The sequence below is a fragment of the Gopherus evgoodei genome, chromosome 10 (assembly GCF_007399415.2).
Source record: "Gopherus evgoodei ecotype Sinaloan lineage chromosome 10, rGopEvg1_v1.p, whole genome shotgun sequence".
Lineage (NCBI taxonomy): Eukaryota > Metazoa > Chordata > Testudines > Testudinidae > Gopherus > Gopherus evgoodei.
The window spans coordinates 1,905,626-1,922,719 of NC_044331.1; the positions used below are offsets into that span (position 1 = coordinate 1,905,626).

The window sequence follows — 17,094 nt, forward strand, 5'->3', positions numbered from 1 at the left end:
ACCAACTATCCACTGAACTCTGTTTGGGGTCTCGGCAGCACAGGAATTTAAATGAAGGTGCAGACTTTCCTTTGGCTTCAAATCTACACCACAGCAAGTGAGAGAGGACCATCGCTATGCCTTCCTCCAGCAGAGCAGGGCAGGAGTGGAGCTGGGGCTGGTGGTGGAGCTGGGCTGGAGGCGGAGCTAGGTGAGGGGTGGAGCTGGGGCTAGGGGTGGAGCTGGGCTGGAGGCGGAGCTAGGCAAGGGGCAGAGCAGTGGGCGGGGTAGAGCTGGGCTGGAGGCGGAGCTAAGTGAGGGGCACAGCAGGGGCGGAGTGGAGCTGCAGCTGGGCTGGAGGTGGAGCTAGGGGCGGCGTGGAGCTGCAGCTGGGGGCAGAGCTGGGCTGCAGTGGAGCAGGGGTGGAGTGGAGCTGCAGCTGGGGGCACTTGTTCCCTGCCCCATGTGGCCTGTGCCCTGTACCCCTGAACATTCCTCTGCGCCTCCCAAGAGGGGTGCACCCCACAGTTTGGGGACCAATGCCATAGAGAAATTGTGAGGAGCATCACAGCAGCCTAAGCAGCTATGGACCCCCCACCGAGGGCTACTCAAGAACAATCCTCCAGTATCTCTCCCCACAGCCCCCTCCCCGAGCCTGACCCCTGAGGATTAGGGGCTGAGGGGCTTCCAGGAGATCAGGCCACAAAGCTGTGGCTCTCCCCCTTGGCCAGTTTCTAGTGAGTTTGGCTACCTTCTGCTGAGAGAATGGTAACCTACAGGCCTAAGCCATTGTGCTCACTCTGAGTGCAACTCTGTAAATCTGGTTATTGTTAGTAACAGTGCTGGTGGTGCAGTGCTCCAGCCCTACAAATTGCTAGCGCCACACGCACTTATCCAGCGCCCTGCCAGCCATTGCCCCTTTATACAGTATCACACCCTAAACGCCCCTCCATGTGCTTTTCAGAAATATATCCTCCAAAACGGCCAGAGCTGGGGATGCACCTGTTGGGCTTATATTTGCTCCATGAAATGCCGGGAATACAGGGGAGCATTTCCCGTGACTGGAAGCACTACAACTCGGAGTCAATTTACAAGAGATGTACACGGTGCTGAACATGAAGATGTCCGTGTTTAGCTCTTGTGGCCATCATGCTAAAATCCCAAGATATCTCAGCCATATTGTTTCAAACAGGCTGGATTTTCTCTGATTCCATGTCCAGGTGTTGAGCTGTTGCTTCAGGTGTAAGCTTTCTCCTTCTATCAACCCACTCAAGTGATGGGTTTATTATTTTTACCTACGGCGCTTGCGATGGCTTCAGACCATGCCGTGCAAGGACGCAGAAGACAACCCCCATGCCTATGGGTGCACTGAATAAGTCAGTGTAGCTCACATTAATTGGGGAAAGTAGACTGCTCAGCACGCCTGCCCTGTATAACCTGTCCTTACCAGACATCATGCCCAAGGTGAGTACCAGACATCAGGCCCAAGTATGTAGGTAGAAGACCAGACTGATCTCAAGGGAGTGATGCCGATTTGCATCAGCAAAGAATTGCTTAATATTTACACCAAGCGACACGACTGGCTTAGCAAATATCCATACCAAAACCAAAGCCCTGCCTGATAACAAATAGCACACACAAAAAATCAGCAAAGCTGGGGCAGGGAGACCCCACCAGCCCTAACCAGGATCTGCAGCCCAGAGCCCACCTCCTGCCCAGGGACTACAGCATTATCAGTTCTTTCTGATTGGCACAATTGTAACATTTTAGGGTGTTTCCATCATCTCAACACAAATCCCACTTATTGTCCTTGTGTTTCAGCCCCAGACAGCAGAGAGGAGGTCACCTGAAATACATGTCAAAGCCATGCTGTCAGCTAGTTTCTCTGATTAGATCGTGAGAATTTGAGTAGTCAACAAATTGGTTTTAAATCCAGATTAGAGTGAAATCCATCTCAGTGTGACAAGGGTGAATGGTCAAAAGTAAAAAGCATTCTCTGAACAATCTCAACCCAATCTCCTGCACAAAGTGACACATAAATCCCCAAAATAATCACGTCTGAGATTCTGGACACAGCTTGAGAAAGTGGAAAGATCTCCATGTGTCTCCACTGTGACCAGGCTCTATTTCCGACATGCGGGAAGCGTTGCTGCACACGGAATACTCCCTAACCCCGGGCCAGGTCCCAAGGGACTGGAACAAATCAGTAAACCATCAATTTGTAACCACCTGGAGACTAACCACCTGGGTGATAAGGAATAACCAGAATGGATTTGTCGGGAACAAATCATGCCAAACCCACCTAATTTCTTTCTTTGTTGGGGTTACTGGACTAGTGCCCAGGGGAGAGGCAGTAGATGTGATATGATTTTAGTAAGGGTTTTGATACAGTCTCACAGGCGAACTGGGGAAATGTGCACTGAATGAAGTTGCTATAAGGGGGGTACACAACAGGTTGAAAAAATGTACTCATAAGGTAATTATCAATGGTTCCCTGTCAAACCGTATGGAGGTATCTGGAGGGGTCCCACTGGGATCTGTTCTGGGTCCAGTACTATTCCCTACTTTCATTAATGACGTGGATAATGGAGTGGAGAGTATACTTATAAAAATCTGCAAATGACACTGTCATAAACAGATAGCTAAGGGTTAATGTTCTTTTACCTGGAAAGGAGTAACCTGAAACACCTGACCAGAGGACCAATCAGGAAACAAGACTTTTTCAAATCTGGGTGGAGGGAAGTTTGTGTGTGAGTTCTTTGTCTTTTGTCTTCTGCCTGTACTCTCTCGGCTATGAGAGGATTTTTCTGCCTCCTGCTTTTCTGATCTTCTGTTTCCAAGTTGTAAGTACAAAGATAGGAAGACCATAGGTTTGTTTTTTTGTATTTACATGTGTGTAGTTGCTGGAATGTGTTAAATTGTATTCTTTGTGGATAAGGCTGTTTATTCATATTTCTTTCAAGCAATTGACCCTGTATTTGTCACCTTAATACAGAGAGACCATTTTTATGTAATTTTCTTTCTTTTTACATAAAGCTTTCTTTTTAAGACCTGTTGGAGTTTTTCTTTAGTGGGGAACTCCAGGGAATTGAGTCTGTAGCTCACCAGGGAATTGGTGGGAGGAAGAAGTCAGGGGGATATCTGTGTGTGTTAGATTTACTAGCCTGACTTTGCATTCCCTCTGGGTGAGGGGGGAAGAGAGATTAGCTCTCGGTACTTCTGTTTTCCAGGACTGGAAATAGAGAGGGTGGAATCCCTCTGTTTAGATTCACGGAGCTTGCTTCTGTGTATCTCTCCAGGAACCCAGGGAGGGAACACCTGGAAGGGAGAAGGGGGGGGGAATGGTTTATTCCCCTTTGTTATAAGACTCAAGGAATTTGGGTCTTGGGGTCCCCAGGGAAGGTTGTTGGGGGGACCAGAGTGCCCCAAAACACTCTAATTTTTTGGGTGGTGGCAGCTTTACCAGGTCCAAGCTGGTAACTAAGCTTGGAGGTTTTCATGCTAACATCCAGCTTTACCAGGTCCAAATCTGGGAATATGTTATGACATGGTGGCAATGGTGGGATAAATAGAATCCAGAAGCCAGTAGGAATATTATATTTTTCTTTTCTCTGCTAGTGGCTTTTAAGCAGAGAGGAATGGTTTGGTTTTAAAAGGAACCAGAGAGAATTTTTTTTCTCTGCTCTCTCTTGCAGTTTTTGGCTTGCATATTAAGCAAGGAACCATTAAAGAACTATTACAGGTCTTTTGTCACACAATAGCACTCCCATTGTGAGACAAGTATCCAGCAATACACATGCAAATAAAGTGGCTTTTCTGGTTTACTTTACATTTAAAAGATTAGCTAGAGGAAGAAAGGGAAAAAGGCACTGTTGCTAGGCAGACCCCAGAAGGCAACAGAGAACCTGCAGTTCAGAAGATAAACACCGGAGGGCACCCCAACACAAGAAAACAGGAACCATGCCTAACAAGACAAAAATGGAGCCCCAAGCACAAATCAAAGATGCTGAGTACAGGCGAGAGATGGAAAAAAAAATACAGGAACTAGAAATAAAACAAAAAGAGATGGAGCTGAGAGAAAGAGAAAGAGAGGCAGCCTACAAAATAGAGCAAGCAGGCAAAGATGCAGACCACCAAAAAAAGCTGGAAATAAAAGAGAAAGAGTGGGAACTCCAGAGGGAAGCCCACCGACAGGCCTTGGAATTAGAAAAGGCTAAGCAACAACACCCAGCCAATCCTAACAACCCTTCGCCAGTACTTGTTCCACAGCACAGGAAATTTCCCACCTACAAGGCAGGTGATGACACTGAGGCCTTCTTGGAAAATTTTGAAAGAGCCTGTCTTGGGTACCACATCTCTGAAGACCAGTACATGGTAGAATTGAGACCACAGCTCAGTGGACCTTTAGCAGAGGTGGCAGCTGAAATGCCTAAGGAGAACATGAACGACTATAAACTTTTTCAAACCAAGGCCAGATACAGAATGGGGATAACCCCGGATCATGCCCGTCGGCGTTTCAGAACCCAAAAGTGGAAACCAGATGTGTCATTTCCCAAACACGCCTACTACGTTGGGAAAAATTATGAGGCCCGGATATCAGGACACAATGTTAAATCCTTGGAAGAACTGCACCTCATCATACAAATGGAGCAGTTCTTGGATGGTGTTCCTGAGGACATAACACGGTAAATACTGCAAGCACATTGGAGGACAGGATTAGAATTCAAAATGACTCACAGATTAAAGAATTGAGCCGGAATTAACAAGATGAAATTCAGTACAGACAAGTGCAAAGTACTGAACTTAGGAAGGAAAAACCAACTGCTCAACTACACATGGGGACTAACGGGCAAAGTGGCAGTACTGCTGGAAAGGACCTGGGGATGAGAGTGGATCGCATGTTGAATATGAGTCAACAATGTGATGCACGTATGAGAAAGGCTAATAACATTCTGGGGTGTTTTACCAGGAGTGTCTTATGTACGACACGGAAGGTCATTGTTCACTCTGCTCAGCACTGGAGGGGCCGCAGCTGGAGCACTGTGTCAAGTTTTGGGCATCACATTTTAAGAACGATGTGGACTAGCTGACCTCTCGAGATCCCTCCCAGCCCTACGTTCTGTGATGAAGCTGAGTCTGAGGTTCCCTTGTGCAATGAGCTGAGGATCTGTCCCTAAATATTATGTTAAATTAGAACATTCCAGTCCCCTTTGCTGTTCAGAGCTAGCACAGATTTAACTGATTACAAGTGACTTCCTGCATCTAATGTCTATCAATATTTAAAGAAGCAGGTTTTTAACAAAGAAGCTGTCTGGTCTGAGGGTTTTCTTTAGCTCCCCTCCTTGTCGTTTGCAAGTGCTTCCCAGACAGATCAGACCTGCACGGTGAAGCACTGGACTGGGACTCAGGAGACCAGAGTTATATTCCTGACTCCGCCACTGGACTCAAGGGGAACTCGGGCAAGTCATTTCATTTGCCTCAGTTTCCCATCTATACAATGGGGATAACTATACTGACCTCCCTTTGAGACGTGCTTTGAGAGCTATCAATGAAAAGTACCAGATAAGAGCTAGGGATTATCAGCTTATTTTGATATTGCTGAGGTAGTGCAGATATGACATAAACAGAAAATATACCATTATTGTCTCTGTAGTGCTTAGATATCTATGTGGTAGGGATTAGCTATAGAGATCAGAGAGGTTCTCAGAAACTGTTGAATAAAACATTGAAACACGATGGACAACTAAAGAACAACTAAAAACACAGGCCAGTAACAATTAGTCCATCATAAATGTGTGTATCCAGACAGGTAGCAAAAGGAAAACACAGCATATTGATCAAAAGCCTTCCTGATCAGGCTACAAATTACCATCAGGAAGTTAGCTGAAAAAACGAGATTTGGAAGATTACAAATCTGAATTTAATCAATTCAAAAATTGTGTTTGATGAGAGCAGAGCAAAGGCAATGCATGATCCCTATGTTATGCAGGTGCAATCTTTTCACTTTATCTGATATGAGCTCCTATTGGATTTATTTGGGTGACATTTTATTACATTTCTATTATATTGCACTTGGGAACATTTTAAAAAGTACCCAAATGACACAGACTCGTATGTCCTATTGATTTTCAATTGGATCTAGGTTCCTAAATCACATAGGCACTTTTGAAATGGTTATACTTTGTCTTTATTCCTTTGCTTGGTCCCCTGAGCACTTTGGCTGGATGGGAAGGAATTAGGGGAAATGCTACTGGGGTTTTTTGTATTTTTACACATTCTGAAACAAATAAATTAAGATTGTGATGCAGCAAAAAAAAAAAAAAAAAAAAGTTAAACATACAAGTCACAGAAAGAAAATGGTCCACATTAATATAAATTAAATGTAGCATTTTTAAAATAGTAGATTAAATATTAAATGCACCATCCATGATGTAGCACTGTTTCTGTCAGATGACAAATCTCAGAGCCAATATGATAAATGCTTTCTCACAGCACAGTCCCATTTTAATTTTCCTCTGATTCACATCTAATGTTTAATATATCTCTATAAACCTCTGGGAGAGGAGGGGATTGGCAGAATGGAATATTCCATGAAGATTTAGCATACTGAACTGAGACGGGATTTGTGGGTCACTGGGACTGGAGCTGGGTCACAAAGAGATTTTGATGATGATGATGATGATGATTTTGCAAAAAAGAGATTATCTTCACAGTCAGGACTCTTATATTCCACTCCCGTGATTCCTGACTCCTATGGATAATCGAAAAAGAAACCTCATACAGGCCATGCTGCTGACCATTCCCATAGTTCTGCCTGCTTGTTGAATACATTCTTCAGCCAAGGACTATGTAAAAAAGCCAAGTGGTTTATATGTTTAATTCCCACTGTTGGAGTCCTCTGGTACCTTTTACACACACACACACACACACACACACACACACACACACACACACACACACACACACACACACACACACACACACACACACAGAGTGACAGTCTCAGGATGGCTCCCCCTGTCAAATCAGGCGGGCAGACAAATGCACTTTTTGAAGTACCCAAAAAGGGACCAGTTTTATTTCAATAAGAATCTTTTACAACAAAGCGTGTCCTTCTCTGTGTCGGAGTAAGGTCCTTCATGCTCCCGGCTCTCTGCTAATATTACCTGTTATACTCTAGCTCCCTCGATGGGCTCCCTGCCCACACACACTCGCAAAACCCTGCCTGCTCAGGTGAACTCCTTTACTGGTACAATGTCACAAAATAAACCAGGAATAAAATGGATGGAAGAAAATGAAACATTGTGCGCCTGGTTCTCATTTACACACCTCTGACGGTATAACGGGGACTTAAAGTGGGTGTGAAAATAGGAGTGATGTCAATGGGCCTCAGGCCTGGTCTACACATAGAAGCGAGGTCGACACAGCCACAGCTAAGGAGTGAGAAAAACCCACACCCCTGAGTGCCATCACTATGGCGACCTAACTCCCAGTGTAGACGCAGCTAGGTCAATGGAGAACACGTCTGTCAACCTCACCCCAGTCACGTGGGGAGGTGGAGTTCCTGCACATGAAGGAAAAACCCCTTCGGCCGCTGTAATCTGCATCTCCAGTAAGAATGTGCACAGCATGCCTACAACACACAGCTATGCTGTTGGAGCACTGGTAGCACAGACATGGTCCTGGAGTAAATGAGACTCAGGCCCTGTGCTTTTCCAAAGTGGGCTCCCTCCCAGGGCACGTGTACCATTTCCTCTTTTTGCCATCTAGGCCTTGGCACTGCAGCTGGCATGCAGTGTACAAAGAGGAAACCGAGGCAAAGCCTGGAAGAAATCTAGGGGCACCTTTCCAAGGATTCTGAAGTGCCTTAGTTGTCTCTATTACCTTGGCCGTGTTTCGTCAAACCAAGTTACAAACTCATGCAGTCACAGCTCGTTACAAATCCTTACTTTGCACAGCTGCGTTCCAACAGGATCCCACACACTGATCCAGTGTCTTCAGCCAAAGAGGTGGGACTGACAAGAGTAAATGTGAGTCCATGTCTCACAGAGAGGAAGGGAGAGAGTCCCAGACAAATGAGGCAGCACAAGCAAAAGAGTGGCCCCCCGTTGAGGACGGTGATAGGCACAGGCCCAGGCTGGAGTGCGAACAGATGTAATCAGGTCAGTGTGGGTGAAAGCAGGAAGTCTGTGGAGAGTTTCGAAATGCTGCAAAGTGGTTGTGAACAGGCCTGGGAGATGGAGAGGAGGCTGGTGAACATGCCCAAAATGATCGGGAAACAATTGTACCATGATCCTGCTTCCTGAAATTCACAGGAAAGGCTTCTAAAGGTGACAGATGTAGGCCTGGAGAAAGATTTCCACAGAGGCGAGATCAAGGGGACGTCTCTCTCTATCATCGTCACATACAGAAACGTTTCTATCAATGAATGATACTGCCAGAGGCTGGCTGCAGGGACTGCTGCTCCAAGTACCAAGCTGCAGTCACATGAAATGAAAGCTCACGGTTTCAGTGATGTGTAATGTTAATCTTCCTCCGGACGCTGAGGACCAGCAGCCTGGCATTGGCTTGGATAGATGACATGTAATAATTAATTAAAATAATGATTTAAAAATAACGAGTTCCAAGGCACTGAGGGCTTGTTTACAACTAAAACGCTACAGTGGCACAGCGGCATGGCTGCAGCATAGACACTACCTACATTACAGGAGAGGTTCTCCCATCGGCAGGGAAAATCTGCCTCCACGACCTAGTGCCATCTACAATGCTGCTCAGGGGGTTTCCACACCCCTGAGCAATGTAGTTAAACTGCCCTAATTTTCTAATGTAGATTAGGCCTAAATATGGGGTGGATTCAAAATTCGTGTCTCCACTTAACACTAGCCAGAAGCATCATACCTGTGCAGACGGCAGTGACTGGATATGGCCAGAGAGCCCTGAGTTGAAGGGTCCATCTACAAGCAGCTGGGGGATCAGAGTCCCAGCTCAGGCAGATGTACACACAACATCTCGGCTTGAGCTGGCACTTCAGAACAGCACCATGGCCACAGCAGCCCAGGCAGTGTCTCGGGCTGGCTGCCCGAGTGCACTCCCCCGCCGCCCATGCACATGGGGCCACGCTGCCATTTTTCATGCACTAGCTCGAGCCAAGTCATTGTGCATACGTCTACCCAATCCAGGAATGCCACCTCCCAGCTGTCAGGCAGACATACCAATGTGATGGCCATGAAGTGGGAAGAAGGGAGAAAGGGGAAAGTAACTTTGAGGCTCTTTCAGTGAATTCTCGATAGTCACTATCACCAGACACTGGACACTTAATCAAGTGGAGTTTGAGAGACCAAGAGGCCGGCAAACTGCCAGTTTGTAGAAGTGCAGATTGTGTAAGTTAATGGGCCTGATTCTGCTGTCTTTGAAGTATACAGGAGTCCTAACGCTGACCTCACTGGGGGCAGGACGGCGACCAATGTTTGAATATTGAGGAGACTCCATCAACAGGTGCCACTGGATACATACCACAGAGATGGTCTCTGCAGGATGCCTCAGCTCTGCGCCAAACTGGATTTAATCCTTAGGTCAAATCTCCAAATTATTTCATGGACAGTAAAGTCACTGACTTAGAAGCCAAGCTGTGTGGAGAGGGGGCATTCCATTTCAGGGAGGGGTTCAATACTCCAGAATTTTGTTCCAATCCAATTTGGCACGAAAGCTAAACATTTCAGGATTCCTTGTGAAGGGGATGGAGCCCTTGCTGCTGGACAGTACACTTTGTGGCTGTCCCAGAGCCATGGACCCTCAGAGCCCTGGGGTCACCTCTGGGGCAGTTTGGCACGTGGGCTGCCAAGAAGCCAGCCAGCATGCTGGCAGAAAACCAGAGAGGTCTGAAAACCTGCCTGGGAAGGCAGGGTTCCAGTGGATCCCCACAGAAATCAAACCATCTCCCTACTTCATGTGTTTATTCCTGTATCAAGGACCCACATAACTGAGTCTCACAAACTGGAGGTGGTTGTTAGCCCAGGAAAATAACAACCCTTCCTGCTTCTAAGGGCTTGGCTACACTAGAGAGTTGCAGCGCTGGTGAGGGGGTTACAGCGCTGCAACTTAGGATGTGGCCACACTTGCAAAGCACGGCCAGCGCTGCAACTCCCTGGTTGCAGCGCTGGCTGTACACCCGGTCGAGCCTCGGGTGTAGGGATTCCAGCGCTGGTGATCCAGCGCTGGTCAGCAAGTGTGGACGCCCACCAGCGCTTTTATTGACCTCCGGGGTATAAGGAGGTATCCCAGAATTCCTGTCCACAACAAACCGGAAGTAAGGGAGAGCTCGGAGTTCAGCCAAACTGCTTATTTAAAAAACAAACACAGCTCCTGTTTGCTGAGCGAGCGGAGGCAGGCAGGGGAATTACTTTGGAATGTTCACAGCTGTTTGCTTGAAGAGAGAAACAGCACGCTCACACGGCAGAGGGGGAGGGGGAAGTCCGTGTTCAGCAGTTGCTGATCTGGTCTGACAAGTATTTAGCAGTACATAATTTGCATTTAGTGAATGAGAGAGGAGTGGGGGAAGGGAATTAGAACTTTTAAAATGATTGAAGGTAGGCACTGTGTGTCTTCCAGTCCTTAGAACTTGCAAGGCAGGGAGCTGAGAACAGTGTCAACTCCAAAAATCCATTCTGTCTGTCTCCTCCACGCTCCCTGTCACATTCCACCCCACCCCCTCTTTTGAAAAGCACATTGCAGCCACTTGTATGCTGGGATAGCTGCCCACAATGCACCACTCCCAACAGCACTGCAAGTGCTGCAAATGTGGCCACACTGCAGCGCTGGCCCTACACAGCTGTACGAACACAGCTGTAATTACCAGCACTGCAAAACTGTAAGTGTAGCCATACCCTAAGTAAACCAGGGTTAGCTCTTCTGGAACCATGAAAGCATCCTCCCTCTGTGAATGACACACCATCAGTTAATCAGCGTTTCCTCTCTAGGGAACAAGAGCTGAATGTGCAGAAGGGGAATTCTGCTGATTGGAGTCTGATCACTAGTAGATAATAATGGCATCTCCTCCTCCTTAAATGAGGTAGCTGATCAGACTGGACATCAGTGCAGACACCAGTTCGATTTTATTTACTTCTATCAGTCTGACTCCCCTTTTCTCATTTCTCCCAGGGCAGCATGCCCCAGATTCTACTGCCTGGTAATGCTCTCGAAGCTAAGAGAGATCATTTTTACTTATTACACTGCATCTCTCTTGCTGCTTCCATCTTTTCTAGTAGGAACATTAATGTGGATTCTGGCCAGAAAATTACCCAAGTGAACTCTATTTAGCTAATAAGAAAATGTCAGAGCAACTCGCTTAATGTCTCTGCTCTTCTTATGTGCTGGTGGCACATTGTAAGGTCTCTTAGTGACTTTCACATATTCAGCATCAGGCTATCAGTGTAATTGACTTCAATGTTCTTTTCACTCTGGCTACAGCCACACAGTCACGGCTCCTGATTAGAATTGGAGATAGCACCAGAGTGCAGCTTCTCATTATCTCTGCTGGATGCTGGCAAGTGTGACTCTTAACTAGCCTTCTTCTGTCGGCATCCAGCACCCTACATGCCAGCAAAACATCCTGGCCACAGAGTGACTGACACCAGGGTGCAGGGTGACTGACAGCTTGCAGGCTTTCTGATTGTTGATGATTTTGCTTATGTCAGAGTCAGCTCCCCTGACCCCTCAATGGGTGTTGAACTTTGTGGTTCTCTGGGCATGCTTAATGGGATCAAATAAGTTTAAACCAAAGTGTGGGTGAACTCACTTTGGCTTTTTCTCAGCTAAACAGTCCCTACAATTTCCCACTATTGCTAATGCTGCTTCATCTCCATCCGTGGCAGCAAAGACGGGCACGCTGAGGCAGACGAGGTGTTGGCAGCTGCTGGAGTTTTACATATCAGGTTGCGAGGTAGGCCTGCTTTCAGTGGCAAGTTGGAACAGTGTCCAAAACACTGGGGCACCAGCACACTGCTCTCAGCTGTTCAGTGCCACCAATAGCAGAAACTAGCACTTTTAGGGATGCTCCCACCGATGGAGCTGAGCAGCTGATAGCAACAGAGGGAAAATCTAAGGGCAAAACACTAATGTAGAGAAGGCCTTTGAAGGGGGAGTCCACCACAGTTTGGGGCTTAACAAGTGTTGAACTAGGTTGAGCCTATCAATAAAGTTCAGCACCACCATGGTGGGCAGAGGCACCCCACAGTCAAACAGAGCAGAGTATTCGAGTACAGACAGAGCTGAAACTCCTCCGGCTGTCTCACTGTCTGCCTATTCTTGGTACTTACATGGTCCCCGGCACCACAGTATATCAGCAACTCACAAGCTTCAATGTATTTACCCTCCCAGCACCCCTGCGTAAAAGGCAGTGCTGTTAACCCTAGTCCAATTCAAAGAGGGGAAACTGACACACGGAGAGGCTAAGTGACTTGCCCAGGGTCACACAGGAAGTTTGTGGTGGAGCAAGGAATTGAGGTTCCCACCTCCCAGGCTAGTGCCCTGACCATCGACCCAGCTTTGATTTTTGTGTTGGTGCCTCAGCAATGTTTGGAACTAGTGACACCCTGAATATCCACCTCTGGAGCAAGGCGACAGCTAGAGAATTACTCCTTGGGGACGGGCTAGTTTTAAGCCGATGTGGGGAATACGCGTATCTGAAAGGGATAAGCATAAGGGAGGCTAAAGGAGAGGAACATGTGAAGTACAGCTCTGCAGTGGGGAATGCCAGCGCTGAGCCAGGAAAGACAAGGGCTACTAGGTTAACACAGCCCAAAGTGACAGTCGTTTGGCAAACCAAGAAAACTGAACTGACCAAGTAATTCATTTGTCCCAACTTTGCACTGGCCTTTCTCTGTAGTGTGGGCTAACTGCTTCATAAATCCAAAACACAGGGCAAGCCAATGCCAGTGAGTGGGGCAGGCAATCCACTGTCAGGCATTTATGCTGTATAAACTCACTATAAATAACTGGAAGACCACCCTAGAGTAAAGACACTGACTTCATGCACATATCCGCTGTCTGCTTGACACTGCCGCACATTCACAGACGTGCAGTGGAATTCGATGGGACACATCACAGCTCCATGAAATCATGTTACCGAAGTCAATAAAAGCCATTTTGTAAAGAACACTAAACGATGGGCCAGGGAGCGATGGAAATTGAGCCCATCTGTGGCGGATCAATGCCTATGGATCTCTCGCATATCACAGATCTTGTCATTTCCTCAAAAATAAATGATGCTGCAAAGAATGATTAAACATTGTCCTTTCATTTGTTGTCATTTACATTTACTTTCTGTGCAGTCGAACACCAGAGTTACAAACTGACCAGTCAGCCACACACCTCAGCTGGAACCAGAAATACACAGACAGCAGCAGAGACCGCCCCCCCCGCCCCCAAGACAAATACAGGACAGTGCTGCGTTAAATATAAACTACTAAAAAAATAAAGGGAAGTTACAAAAAGATTTGAAAAGGTAAGGAAACTCTTTGTGCTTGTTCGTTTAAATTAAGATGGTTAAAAGCAGCATTTTTCTTCTGCATAGTCAAATTTCAAAGCTGTATCAAGCCAATGTTCAGTTGTAAACTACAACCATAATGTTTTGTTCAGTGTTAATAAAATAAAATAATAATAATAATCTGAGACATACCTATCTCACAGAACTGGAAGGGACCCCAAAAGGTCATCGAGTCCAGCCCCGTTTTCACTAGCAGGACCAAGTTACGAGTTACGAACATATCAGAGTTACGAGCTACCTCCATTCCTGAAGTGTTCGTAATTCTGAGGTTCTTCTGTAGTTTCCTTAAATACTCTGATAGCTACATTTCTCAGCAGCACCAAGAACCAAAGCTTTTATGCTATTTTTAATCCAAGCTAGCAAAGGGGCCGCTAATCCCTTGAAGAGGGCCTGCCTGTCATATACAGAACATGTCACTATCGCACGGCCCTGCAAATGCCATGTGAGGCACTCTGATGGCAAGGATAAATTGCTGTACTTGGAACCAATCAATGTAACTTTTGCAACTTGTCATTTGCCAGTAATCTGCAAGGCTGAAAATCTAACAGAAGAAAAAAGCTTTTAGAGATGATCTTTACCTTGCACGGGTGTGGGTCAACTCCGTATGTCTCCAGGGTCTGGGCTTTTCTTAAAAAATTTAACTCTGAAGTAGCTGGTGTCTGACCACTAGAGGAAAGAAAATCAGGGAAAGGTGTGAACATTAGGACGAGTCATTATGTTCACTGTTTCCATTAAAATACCAGCCACCAAATCAAGCAGACTCCTTTCACGTCACTCAGCCAGCAGATTGAATCTAAAACAGGATCTTGTAAGAAGACTCGGCTCTTAAGCCTGTCTTTCCCGTTCTGCAAGCTGGACTTCAGCTGTACAGAAGACAGACTCCCAATGCTAAAAAGGAACAGAATAAAGGAGCCTCTGCACAAGGCAAGGTTTAATTAAATACAATCAGCCCAGGCTGCGATAAGCATTTCACTTGGTTGCGGAGCATTACATGCTGAAAACAGCCCATTTCATGTACGTTTTTCAGGTCCCTTTTATGTCGTCACATCAAATGACGTAACATCTGTACATGTGTCTGAGGTTAAAAACAAATACAAAACTCCCTCTTAGGGAATGTGAGAGCTGGTAAAAGCAAGTTCAGTAAATGATCTACGCACTGCGGACAGCTTATAACTCCTTCCCCGAGCGCCACACGAACAGCTTTACTATCTCTGGTTTCCAGGATGCCCATTCTGGATTCTTATCTTGCTGGCAAACTTGCAAGCCTTATTGCCTGGGTCACCTTCACACAGTTTTGTGAATGGACTTGAAGTGTAATAGACTGCGGCTTGGCATATGTCATAAACAAAGATACAGCTAGTGTAATGGGAATATCGTAAGAGGATGATATCTTACTTTTATACAGCACCTCATCCCAAAATAGGATGTGCATAATAGAGCAGGCAGCTGAAAGTGCAGGGGGAGTTTAGGAAGGCGGACTGTATTTATCCAGGACAAAATAAGAAAAAGCCATGGGATCGTTAATCAACCCTTAAACTGGGCTGAGTTCAAGACTCAACGAAATAAATAAAAAAAAGTCAGAGACTCCACCTGAGCTGGGCCCCTGGCGCGTGAGGAGATATTAGGAATCCGTTGATACAAACTGCCTGTGCCAGACATTTCTGTTACAAGCTAATGACAGTCCATTGTTGGGAAACGATATTCTCAGCGCCCCACTTTGACCACTTTAGGCCTTTTCTTTAACTCTACAAACGGTCGAGACCTCAAGCTGAAATCCCATCTGACGGCTGTTCAGTGGATGAGATGAATAAAAAAGATTTCAGGGTTTTTATTCTTCTTTGATTATCTACATTTTAAAGCACTTCTGGTCGTTTTTTTTTAGGCAGTTTTATGATGTTCCTATTTCACCAAGTAGAGGTTCAGTGTTAGCTGCCATGTCCTATTTCCAGACTATTTTTATTTTTCTTTTGTTGTAATGCCTCTAATAGTGCTTAATAAAAATTGACCTTAATTGATAAGAACATCTCCATTATTTTCCCTCTTATTAAACGTGAACTATGTTACTAAAAGAAACTCTTCTTTCTGATTTAGTGTAAGTACACATGCAATAAAGCTCTTTACCCCATTACACAGAACCATTATGTTTGAAACCCTGAACAGGAATAGTAGTAAGCCAAATACAGTAACTCTACAGTTAATCAACATACATGACCCCTTTTAAACGGCACAGGATGGTAAACCCCAAAGCTAATGTTACCTGAGTTCTGTTTTGTGAATCTCTGCAATTTTCCTTTCCAGCTTTTCTGAATGTTTGGGGAAAAATTGGAACTTGGAGCTGTAGCCTTCTGGGTGCTTCCCGGGGTCGTAGTCCCCAATCTCGGCTAGTAAAAGAGAAAAAGGCCGTATAATGAAATAACAAAGTTTTCATCATTTGGAGTGAAATCATTTCTAGACGTAACTGCAATTAAAAGAGCAAAATGGGTTAATATTGAAAGTCAAAGGACGTCTTCCTAGAAAGGGGGTTTGTGGGTTTTCATGGCAGTTGGTTTTGTTGGAAACAGAAAACTGTTTCTTCTCCAAATGAAGCTGATAGCGAGGTGGTAACTAGCTGAGGAGGCTGGCAATGGGATATAGAGCAGTAATAATAATAGGAGATATACCTATCCCCTAGAACTGGAAGGGACCTCAAAAGGTCATGGAGTCCAGCCCTCTGCCTTCACTAGCAGGACCAAGTACTGATTTTGCTCCAGATCCCTAAGTGGCCCCCTCAAGGACTGAACTCACAATCCTGGGTTAGCAGGCCAATGCTCAAAACACTGAGCTATCCCTCCCTTCCAGGGGCCCAATCCTCCAAAGTGATGGGTACCTTCAAACCCCCCAGGTGCCAATGAGACTGGAAGATGCTCAGCACCTGGCAAGGGTAGGGGTCAGGTCACCAGCTCAACTCCAGCCATGCTGGTAGCAAGCCTGGGTGAGTGGAGGCCTGTGAGAAATTAGTTTGATGGGTCTCTGTCCAGTGCCCACAACACAAGAAATCCACCATCACACCTGGGTCCTAGTCTCAGCAGGGAAATCAAAAAGTGAACAGGCATAGAGAGTGAATTAACCTCTGACTCTTTCCCCTCTCCAATGGCTCACCCACCCACCCATGCTGGTGGCTTCAACTGACACACAGAAAACATACCAGGTGAGGCAGCCTGGGAAAACTTGCACTGCTGATGCCTGCATTTGACAGTTGGGTGAAGGATTTGTAAGGAATAATTAATCTCTGAATTTCACTCTGTGTTTGTGAGCAGATGGCCACTGTCTCACCTTTAGTCATTCTTCAGAATTATTCTGTCAAATAATTCGTAGGAACTGCTCTTGGCCTGCAGTGCACTTCACTGCCAATATTAAAAGTGGAGTTCTTCTGAGAGGACAAGTCATCCACATGGTGTAGCCCTGTTCTGACTGCAGGAGCGGAATCAACGTTCCAGTGCATAAACTCCCCCTTCTGGGAACATTCTGCAACATTCACTTCACATTTGGGCGACATTTCTGCAAATAAACTAATTTGCTGGCATAGTGCTTGA

General features: G+C 46.0%; 1 protein-coding gene across 5 annotated transcripts in view; it reads right to left on the reverse strand.

The window, feature by feature from the left end:
* FRMD5 (FERM domain containing 5) overlaps positions 1-17,094 on the reverse strand; it is a 292,045-nt gene that overhangs the window by 41,872 nt on the left and 233,079 nt on the right. For all 5 annotated transcript variants that reach the window (XM_030577211.1, XM_030577209.1, XM_030577210.1 and 2 more), the window contains exons 6-7: positions 15,780-15,903; positions 14,101-14,188 (exon numbers count right to left, since the gene is read on the reverse strand). In XM_030577211.1, the coding sequence (XP_030433071.1) occupies positions 14,101-14,188; positions 15,780-15,903 (212 nt within the window). The remainder of the gene's footprint in view (positions 1-14,100; positions 14,189-15,779; positions 15,904-17,094) is intronic.